The sequence below is a fragment of the Moschus berezovskii genome, chromosome 1 (assembly GCF_049115385.1).
Source record: "Moschus berezovskii isolate FMDL1 chromosome 1, NW_MosBer_1.0, whole genome shotgun sequence".
Taxonomy (NCBI): domain Eukaryota; kingdom Metazoa; phylum Chordata; class Mammalia; order Artiodactyla; family Moschidae; genus Moschus; species Moschus berezovskii.
This window is the reverse complement of record NC_142460.1, coordinates 10,712,139-10,725,288: the sequence shown is the minus strand read 5'-3', so window position 1 is coordinate 10,725,288 and position 13,150 is coordinate 10,712,139. Positions and strand designations below refer to the sequence as shown.

General features: G+C 44.2%; 1 protein-coding gene across 4 annotated transcripts in view; it reads left to right on the top strand.

Annotated features, from left to right (window-relative positions):
* Positions 1–6,530, top strand: part of ANKRD28 (ankyrin repeat domain 28) — a 222,136-nt gene extending 215,606 nt beyond the window's left edge. For all 4 annotated transcript variants that reach the window (XM_055416713.2, XM_088835279.1, XM_055416703.2 and 1 more), the window contains one exon: positions 4,595–6,530. In XM_055416713.2, the coding sequence (XP_055272688.1) occupies positions 4,595–4,881 (287 nt within the window). In that variant the 3' untranslated portion in view covers positions 4,882–6,530. The remainder of the gene's footprint in view (positions 1–4,594) is intronic.
* Positions 6,531–13,150: the final 6,620 nt, after the last annotated feature.

Sequence of the window (13,150 nt, the reverse complement as noted above, 5' to 3'; positions counted from 1 at the left end):
AGCCATGAAGTTAAAAGACACTTGCTTCTTAAAAGGAAAGCTATGACAAACCTGGCAAACATATTAGAAAGCAGAGACATCACTTTGCCAACAAAGGTCTATATAGTTAAAGCTGTGGGTTTTTTTCCAGTAAGCATGTACAGATGTGAGAGTCAGACCATGAAGAAGGCTGAGCCACCCAAGAATTGATACTTTCAAACTGTGGTGCTGAAAAAGATTCTTGAGAGTCCCTTGGACAGCAGGGAGATCAAACCAGTCAATCTTAAAGAAAATCAACCCTGAATAGTCATTGGAAGGACTGATGCTGAAGCTGAAGCTCCAATACATTGCCCTCCCGATGCAAAGAACAGACTCATTGGAAAAGACCCTGAATGGGAAAGATTGAAGGCAAAAGGAGAAGGGGGCGACAGAGGATGAGATGTTTGGATAGCATCCCTGAATGGACACGAGTTTGAGCAAACTCAGGGAGATAGTGAAGGAGTGCGAAGCTTGGCGTGCTGCAGTCCATGGGGTTGCAAAGAGCTGGCCACAGTTTAGTGACTGAAGAACAACACTACCTACATTCACTCTCTGGGTGACCTCATCCAGTTCTGGGGTTCTGAACACTGCATCTGTGCTGGAAATGTGTAAATTTACATCTCCGGCTGCCCGACTGATAGCGTACCCTGTGAATATCTAATGCACAGGTCCAGAACTGGACTGCTGGCCCTCTCTCCCCCCTGCCAAGCCTGCTCTCTGCACAGCTATCCTTGGCTCAGCTGATGACCATTCCCATCCTTGCGATTGCTCCTTGACCCCCCTCATACCCAGGGCACAATCCACCAGCATGTACTATTGATCTACCTCCAAAGTATATTCAAGTATGTCCACTTTCCCCATCTACTACCACCCTTGGCCAGGATCCTTTTAAAATACTTGGGAAGGGGCTTCCCTGGTGGCTTAGTGATGAAGAACCTGCCTGTCAGTGCAGGAGACACAGGTTCGATCCCTGGTCCGAGAAGATCCAATGTGCCGTGTGCCCACAACTACTGAGCCTGCGCTCTAGAGCCCGGGAGCCGCAACTGCTGAAGCCCGAGTGCTGTAGGCCTGTGCTCCCCAGAAGCCCAGCACTGAAGCCAGAGAAACGCGTGGGGAGATGCCGCTCATCCACGCCTCAGTTTACTGACGGTCCTTAGATGATCTCTCGGGGCCGACCGGGTCCGCTCTTCCTGTTACCACTCCACTTGTCTCCTCGTCTTCCCCACCTTGTCCAGTTCTGCCACGCCAGCTCCTCACACCATGTACGTGACGGTGGACATGCATCATCATCTTTCTTCCAGCTTCCAGCACTCTGCTGCCAGTGGTCTTTGATTAAACCCTTCACCTGTTTCCATCTTAGCTCAGATGTCATCTGTTCAGTGAATCCCATCCCGACCACCCTCCTTATACTACAGCCTGCTGATCACCCCCATCGCATTCTCAGTTCTTATCACGCTGCTCTAGTCCTTCCTTTTCCTTCTTTCCACACAGCGTATCTTCTAACATATGAGGACAGGAGTCTGTGCGCACAGATCTATTCTGAGTGGTTAGACGAGCCCCTGGCCACATCGAGCTCAGCGGGTGTGTGTAGGTGATGGTGTGCTGAGTCCTGCAGACACACTGTAGGGTCCAGGACAGCCTACTGCCTTGAACAGCAGTGAGAATAAACAGTCTGTCAGAGGCCCTTGAAGAAGTTCAGTTAGAATAAACCTAGAATGCCATGAGAGATATCAGGGAAGGTCTCCCCTGCAAAGTGCCTTCTGAGCCAGAATCCAAAGGACGAGTAAAAATATGGGAGAAAAGTTTCTAAGGTGAGACAGTGGCATATTTAATAGAGATACAACACAGGGCAGCATGAGTACCAAGTTACACCACACCAGAGTCTCAGGTCAAGTGGCAAAGGATCTTTGTGTCAGGGAGACCGAAGCTAGTCTGAAAGGGAGCAAGTCTCGACTAGGTAACAAGTTCACAGTCAGGGTGGGAGGAGGGAGTAGGCAGAATTACGGCAGGGATGTTGCAAATGAAAGGACGTTGATGTTTCTTCCTTCCCCAGGCTCCAGTGAATCCCATCAAAAGGGGATTCATGGGATTCATCGGAGCCTGGGGAGGGAAGACGTGGCCTGCAGTCTGGCATGGAGCGATGTGGGCAGGGCAGGGGAGGCCATTGTTTAAGATGAGAACGTAGGAGGAAGAACTGGGTTCACTTAGGAACATGAGAAGGCTCCCCGGCAACTCCAGGTGAGTAATTGGATATAGACATATGGACCTGGAGCCCAAAGTCAGCAAGATCTAGGTTGGACATAGAAATTTGGAAATTGTTACTTTAATATAGTCATGAAATGCATAGAAGTGAGTGGTACCACCCACTAAGATAAGTTCAGTCTTACCTAATTTAAAAGAAACTTTCACTGTCAGCAAATTATATTTCTGGAAATAAGAAGCAATATAGATTAAAATGAAGAGCCTAAATTGCTAACCTATATAAGATATTTAGTCACATTCAGTTCAGTTCAGTCGCTCAGTCGTGTCCGACTATTTGGTCACATTGCTGCTGCTGCTGCTGCTAAGTCACTTCAGTCGTGTCCGACTCTGTGTGACCCCATAGACAGAAGCCCACCAGGCTCCCCCGTCCCTGGGATTCTCCAGGCAAGAACACTGGAGTGGGTTGCCATTTCCTTCTCCAATGTGTGAAAGTGAAAAGTGAAAGTGAAGTCACTCAGTCGTGTCCAACCCTTAGCGACCCCACGGACTGCAGCCTACCAGGCTCCTCCATCCATGGGATTTTCTAGGCAATAGTACTGGAGTGGCTTGCCATTGCCTTCATGAGGCTGTAAATCAAATAGCCAATAGGCAATCTTTGCTGGTCATTTTCAAGGTTTTGTATCGCTTTTCCATGTGTAAAGGATAATAAACAGATGACAATGAAGGTCACCTGTGACCTGATGTCTTCTTACATACTTTGCAATATGAGATAGTAATCAGGGTCCAAAGTTGGCAGGTCATAGTAAGTACCCATCTTATTTTGTAATCAGTTCTAACCTTCAGATTAATGATCCAGTTATAAATTGCTCCAGTAGCAAGAGAGGTTGATGATTTAATTAGACTGTGTTTTCACTGTCTTCTTTCCTGACCCAACCAAGTGTTTCCAGTTTGTTGCACAGATACTTGGTTGTGGTGGTATTGTTCAGTCGCTAGGACTCTTTGTGTCCTCGTGGACTGCAGCACAGTAGACTCCTCTGTCCACCACTGTCTCCCAGAGTTTGCTCAAATTCATGTCCATCCTCTGCCACCGCCTTCTACTTTTGCCTTCAGTCTTGCTCAGCATCAGGGTCTTTTCTAGCAAGTCAGCTCTTCATATCAGGTGGCCAAAGTACTAGGGCTTCAACTTCAGCATCAGTCCGTCCAGTGAATATTCAGGGTTGGTTTCCTCTAGGATTGACTGGTTTGATGTCCTTGCTGTCCAAGGGGCTCTCAGGAGTCTTCTCCAGCACCACAGTTTGAAAGCATCAATTCTTCAGCATTCAACCTTCTTTATGGTTCAACTCTCTTTATGGTACATGACTACTGGAAGAACCATAGCTTTGACTAGATGGACCCTATGATGTCTCTGCTTTTCAATACACTGTCTAGGTTGGTCATAGCTTTCCTCCCAAGGCATAAGCATCTTTGACTTTTGTGGCTGCAGTTACCATTCTCAGTGATTTTGGAGCCCAAGAAAATAGTCTGTCACTGTTCTACTTTCCCCCCATCTATTTGCCGTAAAGTGATGGGACCAGATGCCGTGATCTTAGTTTTCTGAATGTTGAGCTTTAAGCCAGCTTTTTCACTCTCCTCTTTCACTCTCACCAACAGGCTCTTTAGTTTCTCTTCACTTCCTGCCATTTGGTTGGTGTCATCTGCATATCTGAGGTTGTTGATATTTCTCACGGCAGTCTTGATTCCAGCTTGTGATTCATTCAGCCCAGCATTTAAATTCAGGCTTCTGCTGAAGAAGGGAACATATAACAAAGGAAATATTTGTTTGATTTAAGAACTTTAAACATGTTTACTTTATGTTTTTCTCAATGGACTATGACCCCAAAAGAAGTTAAATGGTGGCCATGTGTTTTCATTGGTAACATGCATATTTTGAGCACCAGCTCAGAGCCTCATTCACAGATCTGTGCACATTTAGGTTTCTCAGCATGTAAACCCTTCTTTACAGAACTGCAAATTAACGGTAAAACTCCCCCACCATTCTGAATGAATTTTTACCAGATAAACCCCCTTATTCTAGCCTGATAGCATCTGGGAACTTGGATGGCTGCAGATAAGTTATGAGATGGTGGAGGAACCATCCATCCAGGACCTCGGTTTCCTCTGCAGTCTGTTAGGTCTCCTCCCACCCTAGGTTTCTGTGACTTTCCTCTTTTACTGTTTATTACACAGTTCTGAATCATTCTAATTAAGCCAGCTTATTATATAAGCCAAGTAATTTAAAATATATCTGGGGTTGAAGACCAGGGTAGGCTCACTGCCTTTCTTTAGTGAGATGAGTCTCAGGATGAGTGATTTTTAAGCTTGTTTTTAATTCCAGGCTACACCCCAGCTCTGGCCTGTGCCCCCAACAAGGACGTGGCGGACTGCCTCGCGCTCATTCTGGCCACCATGATGCCTGTCTCGTCAAGTAGCCCTTTATCATCCCTGACATTCAATGCCATTAACCGTTACACCAACACCTCGAAAACCGTCAGCTTCGAAGCCTTGCCCATCATGAGAAACGAACCCAGCTCCTACTGTAGCTTCAACAACATCGGCGGGGAGCAGGAGTACTTATACACCGATGTGGATGAGCTCAATGACTCCGATTCAGAGACCTACTGACAGGCTGAGCCAGAGACCCGGGGAGGCGTTCTGACACTGATGCTTCAAACTGTGCTTTTTCAGGAAAAAGGCACTTTCTTACTCACATACAAATGCAACCTAAGAGAGATGGCAGAGTGCGCAAACAGAAGAAATATGATCACATTAGAAAGAAGAGTTTTAAAGGCACATTTTACAAAAGGAACTTCTAGAATCTTGAAACAGACTTGACCAGAGGAGAACACTTGGTGGCACATAGCCTTGTGAAATTGTGGATTTTGGTTTTGCAGTGCCGGGAATTATTTGGGACACTGCACCCTAATCTGCTCACACAAGCAACACTGTCGTGAAAGAAGAGATAAGGACACTAGATTTCAATTTTATCAATAAAGCTACAACTGAATCTAAGGGCAATAAAAGTTTGGTACGATAGGCATGACATGCGCAGCAAATTGCCAAAGGACCAGATAACTCGGGTTTCAGTGGAGCACCACTTTGCGGAAACTGGAGCGGGTGAAGCTAGACATTATCCAAACCAAACTGCAATATTTCTGAAAATGAAGCTGAGATTTGGTTTTCAATGTTGATTTTTTTTTTAAAAGAAAACATCTGAAAGCCTTCTAATATGTATTAAACCATGAGAGAAAGCTGATGTATTTTTACATTTTTTTTTCTTTTACATAAAAATTTTAAAATTCCAACTTTTATAATATTAGAATTGAAAACCAGCTGACTGGGTGCAGTCAGGGTGAAAATATTTGTGATGTAGACACATGATAGATTGGGGTCAGGCTGTTGGTTGCCGGGTTTTGAATGGTTTAGGTTTAAAACTGAACTATTTTTGTTTGAAAATGTAAAGAATTTCCTCGAAGAAGGAAATTTCATAAAATCAGGAAGTGGATGATTTTCACCCTATTGCAGCCAAGTGGTCCTGGGGAGTGGCGTTCTCAGCCTCACTACTTTGGATGGTACACTTTCGTCACCTTTGTGTCACCCCTGTGCCTCCACAGTGGATTAGGGTATTTTTGTTGTCATTGTTTAGTGAAGAATCAAAACGAAAAACTCCCTTGCTACTCATAAGTTAACATCATCAGGTCTCTTGGAAGGCATTTCTATACTGGGCAAGGTTTAAAATAATAAAGCCTTTAGGTCTTATTCACATTTAAAGTAGCGTGTTTATAACATGCTACTGTTTAGGGAAAGAAGCAATTGCCAGCCAGACTGGAAGACTGCCTTTCAGATAACAAAAAGAGCAGGGGAAAGCTGATGTTAGGCTTTTAAACAACAATTTATAAATGGGTCTGCTTTTACTGTAACTGTCACCTTCCCAGTGAAAATGATTTCACTTACATAGGGGGTCTTCCAGGTCGGGGTAGAGCTCCATAAATTTTCACCAAGTGATTCCCAATTTCATTTTATTCTTTTTGTATCGTGAAACTGGAAACTTTATGACATTGTAAATTATCAGCTGGTTTTTCTGAATATAAAGTGTGAAAACACAGAACAGTATTTTGATCTATTTGATAATTTTGTGGGTTTTTGAAGAATTACTGAGCATGTAAATAGAAATAGTGACTGCTTGAACACTGTATTTACTTGCACTCTTTCAGTACATCAAGATTCCTGTATATTTTAGAGTATAATAAAACACAGATGTGAGTTGTATTTAATGCATAATGTATTTGTATCTGTGCATATTACTTAAAAATCTATAAAGTTTCTAGGGCATTGACTACTAGATTTTAAGCATTTTTTCTAAAATATTTACAGAAATTATAAATGCAATTGTCCATCTTTTCTTTATAAAGAAGTCATAATGGACCCTTCCTAATTATTAGTGGTAGGAAGGTGTTATATGCATTTTAAAGGCACCAGACTACATTTTCTTTTGTACCTTTTGAAAAAAAAGAAACTCAAGAGGATTCTAAAAGTATACATATGTGTACTTTTCCTTTCCTTTTAGGAATTCTCTTCTGAATTCCCTGAGGGAATTCCCTAGAGTCTCAGAATTGAAAGAGACCAGAGGTTCATCCAGCCTAGCCTCTTAACAAATGCAGGAGCCCCTTCTACCAGGGTGGTCCTTCCTCCTTGAACACTTCCAGTGACTCTACCTCACCAGACGGTCCACTCAGATGCTGAGCAGCTGCAGCTGTTAGAACGGTCTTCCTTAGGTGGAGCTGAAGCCTCCCTCCCCGCCGGGAACCTAGGTCCTTGGGCCCCAGGCCCATCCTCCAAGAGAGCACGGAGAACCTCGGCAGGATGACACATGCCCTCTTCTCTTTGGCAGGCTGCTGGACTCATCTGCTGAAGCAATTTCCAGAAGGACTCACTAGATACACTGTTAGATTTGCTGCCTCTGATGAAACTCAAGGTGTAGCTATAAAGTAACAAGCTATTCTTAATTTATCCTCACACGCGCCAGAATTCAGAGCTTGCATCATTTTACGTACATGATGCTGTGACTAAGAATACTTGTGAAGTGGGTCTTCCAATCACTTGCCCACTAGGGAAACTATTCCATTGCTTTATGATCTCATTTTGTGATAGGCTGTCCCTTAGCTTGATCAGCTGCTTCCTTTGGTTAGCACCAGATGAGGGGAAATCCCAAAGTATCGTCCTGAACAGTGTTGGAACAGCAGTGGTATTGCTGGAGGGAACCAGCGAACTGCTTGAATGAAGGGACACAGCACCCGCGAGTTCCTTTATAGTTAAACCTTGTGCATCAAAGGCAACCAGGCCCTATTCTGAAATGGTTTTTATACTCACACAGAATAGAAAAGCCTGTTTGCTTTTTAACTTCTGCATGGAAGATGACATCTGAAGTATCTGATGTGTATTATAATACCAGCTTCTGCTCTGGAACTACTTTTAAGGCGGTGGTGATAATAGCAAATAACCTCCTTTAACAAAACACACAACTCAAACAGTACCATTTAGTTCAGGAGCTGTCTAAGTATAGCGGTCGATTTGGGGTTTAATTTGGCTTATATCAGAACTTTTAAATAAAGCTTTTTAATGCAATAAATCAAGTGTCTTTCTTTTTCACATGCAACCTTCTTTTTCCCTTAAAATATCTGACTAGTGTTGAATTGTAACTGGTTTTTACCTTTCTTTACTAACTTATTGAATTTTCAATAAAGCTGTTTTAGAATTTAGATGAGCCTTTCTAAAGAAGCATTTTAAATACAGTTATTCAACAAATACTTATTGCTTGCCTATTACTACTTGGGAATGGGAATGGGCAGAAAATGAGCCTCACAATTGGGGTCTTGTCCTCTTGGAGCTTATAGTTTCATCATGGGAAGGTACGTACCTAAAAGTAGAAAGTAAAAGTGTAATTGATAAACTGCTAACTGAAGCAAGTCAAGACCTACAACAAGATCCCTGTGGGAAGGGTGATGAGAACAGACTTCTTGGAAGGATACGTTCCTAAAAGTGGAAAGTGAAAGTGTAATTGATGAACTGCTAACTGAAGCAAGTCAAGACTACAAGATCCCTCTGAGAAGGGTGATCAGAACAGACTTCTTGGAAGAGGTGGTATTTAGGCAGAACATTGAGGAACAAATCTGATTTGAGCAGGTGGAGAAGGGGCAAATGATAGCCTGAGTGAGAACAGAATCAGCAGTTCTTAAAATGCTTGGTGGAAGGAAGGTGGATGGGATGGATATCAGCACTTAGCATGTAAACCTACAGAAGTATTGATTATGCACAGAGATTAGATGGGAGTGAGAACAGGTAGATACGAAGTGATGGGAGGAGCAGGCCAAGAAGATGAATAACTTTGCCAAATCGTCTTAATGCTGATAATAGTAACAAAGTGCAGATGCGGTGTTTGTCATGTACCAGGCGAGGTTGTAAGTGCTTGAAATCCATCTCTTAATCCACACAACTGTCCTGTGAGGCAGCGCCTATTCATAGCACCGTTTAACACAGGAGGAATGAGGCAGAAAGGTGAGCTGACTTCTGCCTGAGCTTATTTGGCCAGTAATTCATGAGGCCTAGGCTCACATCCAGGCGGTTGTTCCCACCTTGGTGCTCGGTCACCTGATGACCTCTGATAGCGCTTTCTAGTCCTTTTTGAAACTGGCCCATGTGCTTGACGACTGAATGAGGTTAAGTTCTGTTCAGCTTTATTATTGCAGGTCACGAGTTTGAGAAGAAACACAGGTACCGCAACAGATGTCTATTGAACCCCTGCCGTGTCCCAAGCAAGAACGGCTAGGCTCTGGGTATAGGGCAGAGAAGGCAGAGCGTTTCCCAGCCTGCGTCCTCCCGTTGGAGCCTCAGAAAGGACAGCTGCTCGTGTTTCTGCTGCTTCAAGTCTCATCAAGCTGACATCCTCACTTGTGCCTCTGCAGGAAGCCGGCGGGCTTGGCTGGGTGATGCTCGCGCTGGAGCCTGGCTGGACTTGGCCGCGTTGCTCCATCTGCCCTGCTCCGTGTTCCTGTGACCCGAGCACAGGAAGGCAAGCCTGCCCTCCGCACACGCGTCACGCCCTGAGTCACAGTGGCTGATACGCCGCTGCCGAGCCCATCCTCAGCGAGGGGGGGCACTTGGCGCTGCTTGTCAGAGAAGAAGAATTTGAGTTGAGTTCACAGTGGACTTAGCCCTGAAGAGATGAGCCCTTGCCTCACAGTCTGCTCTGCCTGCTCCCCTTCTGGTGTAGGAGGTTCAGGCATTAAAAAGGGGGCTGCCGAAATGAATTTGGAATTGGAAAGGTCTTCCCTGGTAATGTTGAACTGATAGGGTAGGTGTTGGATTTCAATGTCGTGCCACTCCCCTCCCGTGTCTGGTTGTGACCATTCACTCCAGCTCTCCACAAGCTAGATCGTGTCCTCACCTCGTCTCCAGCACTCGTGTAAGTCCCCGTTTCTCTGCCTTTCTCCATCTCTGTTATTTCTCGTTTCCTTGAGAGTGTTGTACTCCTTCCCTTCCTTTGATTCTTACCTGCCTTCTTTCTTGGTTAGGTTTGAAATACAGGCTGAGGTGTGGCATTTCCTTAATTTGAAAAGCCATGATTTTTATTTGATCTTAAAATATCTCTTCCTCTGTGCCGTTCTCTCAACTTAAAACTGCATTCTCGATTTTAAGGCCTTCAGCAAACATTTATTGAGTCCATATTGTGCAGCACGCACTGTCTTAAAGCCTGGAGCTATGCCAAGGACAAACTTCCTGCCGTCAAGAAGCATACATTTTAGTTGGGGAAGCTAGACTGATGTCAGCACTGATTATTCCACAGAGAAAGATTTGTGATACTTGGTAGTTGGGGAAAATGCTTGACTTAAAAGACTCCCATTTATGCATTCAAGAATCATACAATTTTTGATGAGATGGCATAAGATTTTGCTAAGTGGAAGAATGTAAGAAATTAAAAGCAGGAAAAGGATAGACAAAGATGGCAAACTGATCCCCGAAAGCAAACCTGAGGTTTAACTAACGCCAAAGCATGTGAAAATATTTGTCGCTCAGTCATGTCTGATTCTTCATGACCCCAAGGACTGTAGCCCGCCAGGCTCCTCTGTCCACAGAATTCTCCAGGCAAGAATACTGGAGCAGGTAGCCATACCCTTCTCCAGGGGATCCTCCTAACCCAGGGATTGAACCACAATCTCCTGCGTTGCAGGCAGATTCCATGCTGTCTGAGCCACCAGGGAAGCCCAAACCATGTCATAGCGTACCCTAAGCATCAGTTGTCATTTAAAGAGAGGGGATCTGTTTTAATTGAAAGTGTTTCTTGGGTGCCTGTTGGCTCCACCACCCCTAGTCCATGACATATAACTTGCTGAAATCTTTAGCTAGAAATGAACATGGCCCAATGTTTGAGGTTCGGTTCAGTTCAGTCGCTTAGTCGTGTCCAACTCTTTGCGACCGCATGAATCATAGCACGCTAGGCCTCCCTGTCCATCACCAACTCCCGCAGTTCACTCAAACTCATGTCCATCGAATTGATGCCATCCAGCCATCTCATTCTCTGTCATCCCCTTCTCCTCCTGCCCCCAATCCTTCCCAGCATCAGAGTCTTTTCCAGTGAGTCAACACTTTGCATGAGGTGGCCAAAGTATTGCAGTTTCAGCTTTAGCATCAGTCCTTCCAATGAACACCCAGGACTGATCTCATTTAGGATGGACTGGTTGGATCTCCTTTCAGTCCAAGGACCTATCAAGAGTCTTCTCCAGCACCACAGTTCAAAAGCATTGATTCTTCGGCGATCAGCTTTCTTCACAGTCCAACTCTCACATCCCTACATGACCACTGGAAAAACCATAGCCTTGACTAGACGGACCTTGGTTGGCAAAGTAATGTCTCTGCTTTTTAATATGCTATCTAGGTTGGTCTGAACTTTCCTTCCAAGGAGTAAGCGTCTTTTAATTTCATGGCTGCAATCAGCATCCGCATTTTGGAGCCAAAAAAAAATAAAGTCTGACACTGTTTCCACTGTTTCTCCATCTATTTCCCATGAAGTGATGGGACCAGATGCCATGATCTTTGTTTTCTGAATGTTGAACTTCAAGCCAACCTTTTCACTCTCCTCTTTCACTTTCATCAAGAGACTTTTTAGTTCTTCAATTTCTGCCATAAGGGTAGTGTCATCTGCATACCTAAGGTTTGATATTTCTCCCATAAATCTTGATTCCAGCTTGTGCTTCTTCCAGCCCAGCGTTCTTCATGATGTACTCTGCAAATAAGCAGAGTGACAATATACAACCTTGACGTACTCCTTTTCCTATTTGGAACCAGTCTGTTGTTCCATGGCCGGTTCTAACTGTTGCTTCCTGACCTGCATACAGGTTTCTCAAGAGGCAGGTCAGGTGGTCTGGGATTCCCATCTCTCAGAATTTTCCACCGTTTATTGTGATCCATACAGTCAAAGGCTTTGGCCTAGTCAATGAAGCAGAAATAGATGTTTTTCTGGAACTCTCTTGCTTTTTCCATGATCCAGCGGATGTTGGCAATTTGATCTCTGGTGCCTCTGCCTTTTCTAAGACCAGCTTGAACATCTGGAAGTTCACGGTTCACATATTGCTGAAGCCTGGCTTGGAGAATTCTGAGCATTACTAGCATGTGAGATGAGTGCAATTATGCAGTAGTCTGAATATTCCTTGGCAGTGCCTTTCTTTGGGACTGGAATGAAAACTGACCTTTTCCAGTCCTGTGGCCACAGCTGAGTTTTCCAAATGTGCTGGCATATTGAGTGCAGCACTTTCACAGCATCATCTTTCAGGATTTGAAATAGCTCAACTGGAATTCCATCACCTCCACTAGCTTTGTTTGTAGTGATGCTTTCTAAGGCCCACTTGACTTCACATTCCAAGATGTCTGGCTCTAGGTGAGTGATCACACCATCATGATTAACTTGGTCATGAAGATCTTTTTGGTACAGTTCTGTGTATTCTTGCCACCTCTTAATATCTTATGCTTCTGTTAGGTCCATACCATTTCTGACCTTTATCGAGCCCATCTCTGCATGAAATGTTCCCTTGGTATCTCCAATTTTCTTGAAGATCTCTTGTCTTTCCTCTTCTGCTGTTTTCCTCTATTTCTTTGCATTGATTGCTGAGGAAGGTTTTCTTGTCTCTCCTTGCTATTCTTTGGAACTCTGCATTCAGATGGGAATATCTTTCCTTTTCTCCTTTGCTTTTCGCTTCTCTTCTTTTCACAGCTATTTGTAAGGCCTCCTCAGACAGCCATTTAGCTTTTTTGCATTTCTTTTCCATGGGGATGGTCTTGGTCCCTGTCTCCTGTACAATGTCACAAACCTCCGTCCATAGTTCATCAGGCACTCTGTGTATCAGATCTAGTCCCTCAAATCTATTTCTCACTTCCACTGTATAATCATAAGGGATTTTATTGAGGTCATATCTGAATGGTCTAGTGGTTTTCCCTACTTTCTTCAATTTAAGTCTGAATTTGGCAATAAGGAGTTCATGACTGAGCCACAGTCAGCTCCTGGTCTTGTTTTTGCTAACTGTATAGAGCTTCTCCATCTTTGGCTGCAAAGAATATAATCAATCTGATTTCGGTGTTGACCATCTGGTGATGTCCATGTGTAGAGTCTTCTCTTGTGTTGTTGGAAGAGGGTGTTTGCTATGACCAGTGCGTTCTCTTGACAAAACTCTATTAGCCTTTGCCCTGCTTCATTCCATGCTCCAAGGCCAAATTTGCCTGTTACCCCAGGTGTTTCTTGACTTCCTACTTTTGCATTCCAGTCCCCTAGAATGAAAAGGACATCTTTTTTGGGTGTTAGTTCTAAAAGGTCTTGTAGGTCTTCAGAGAACCGTTCAACTTCGGC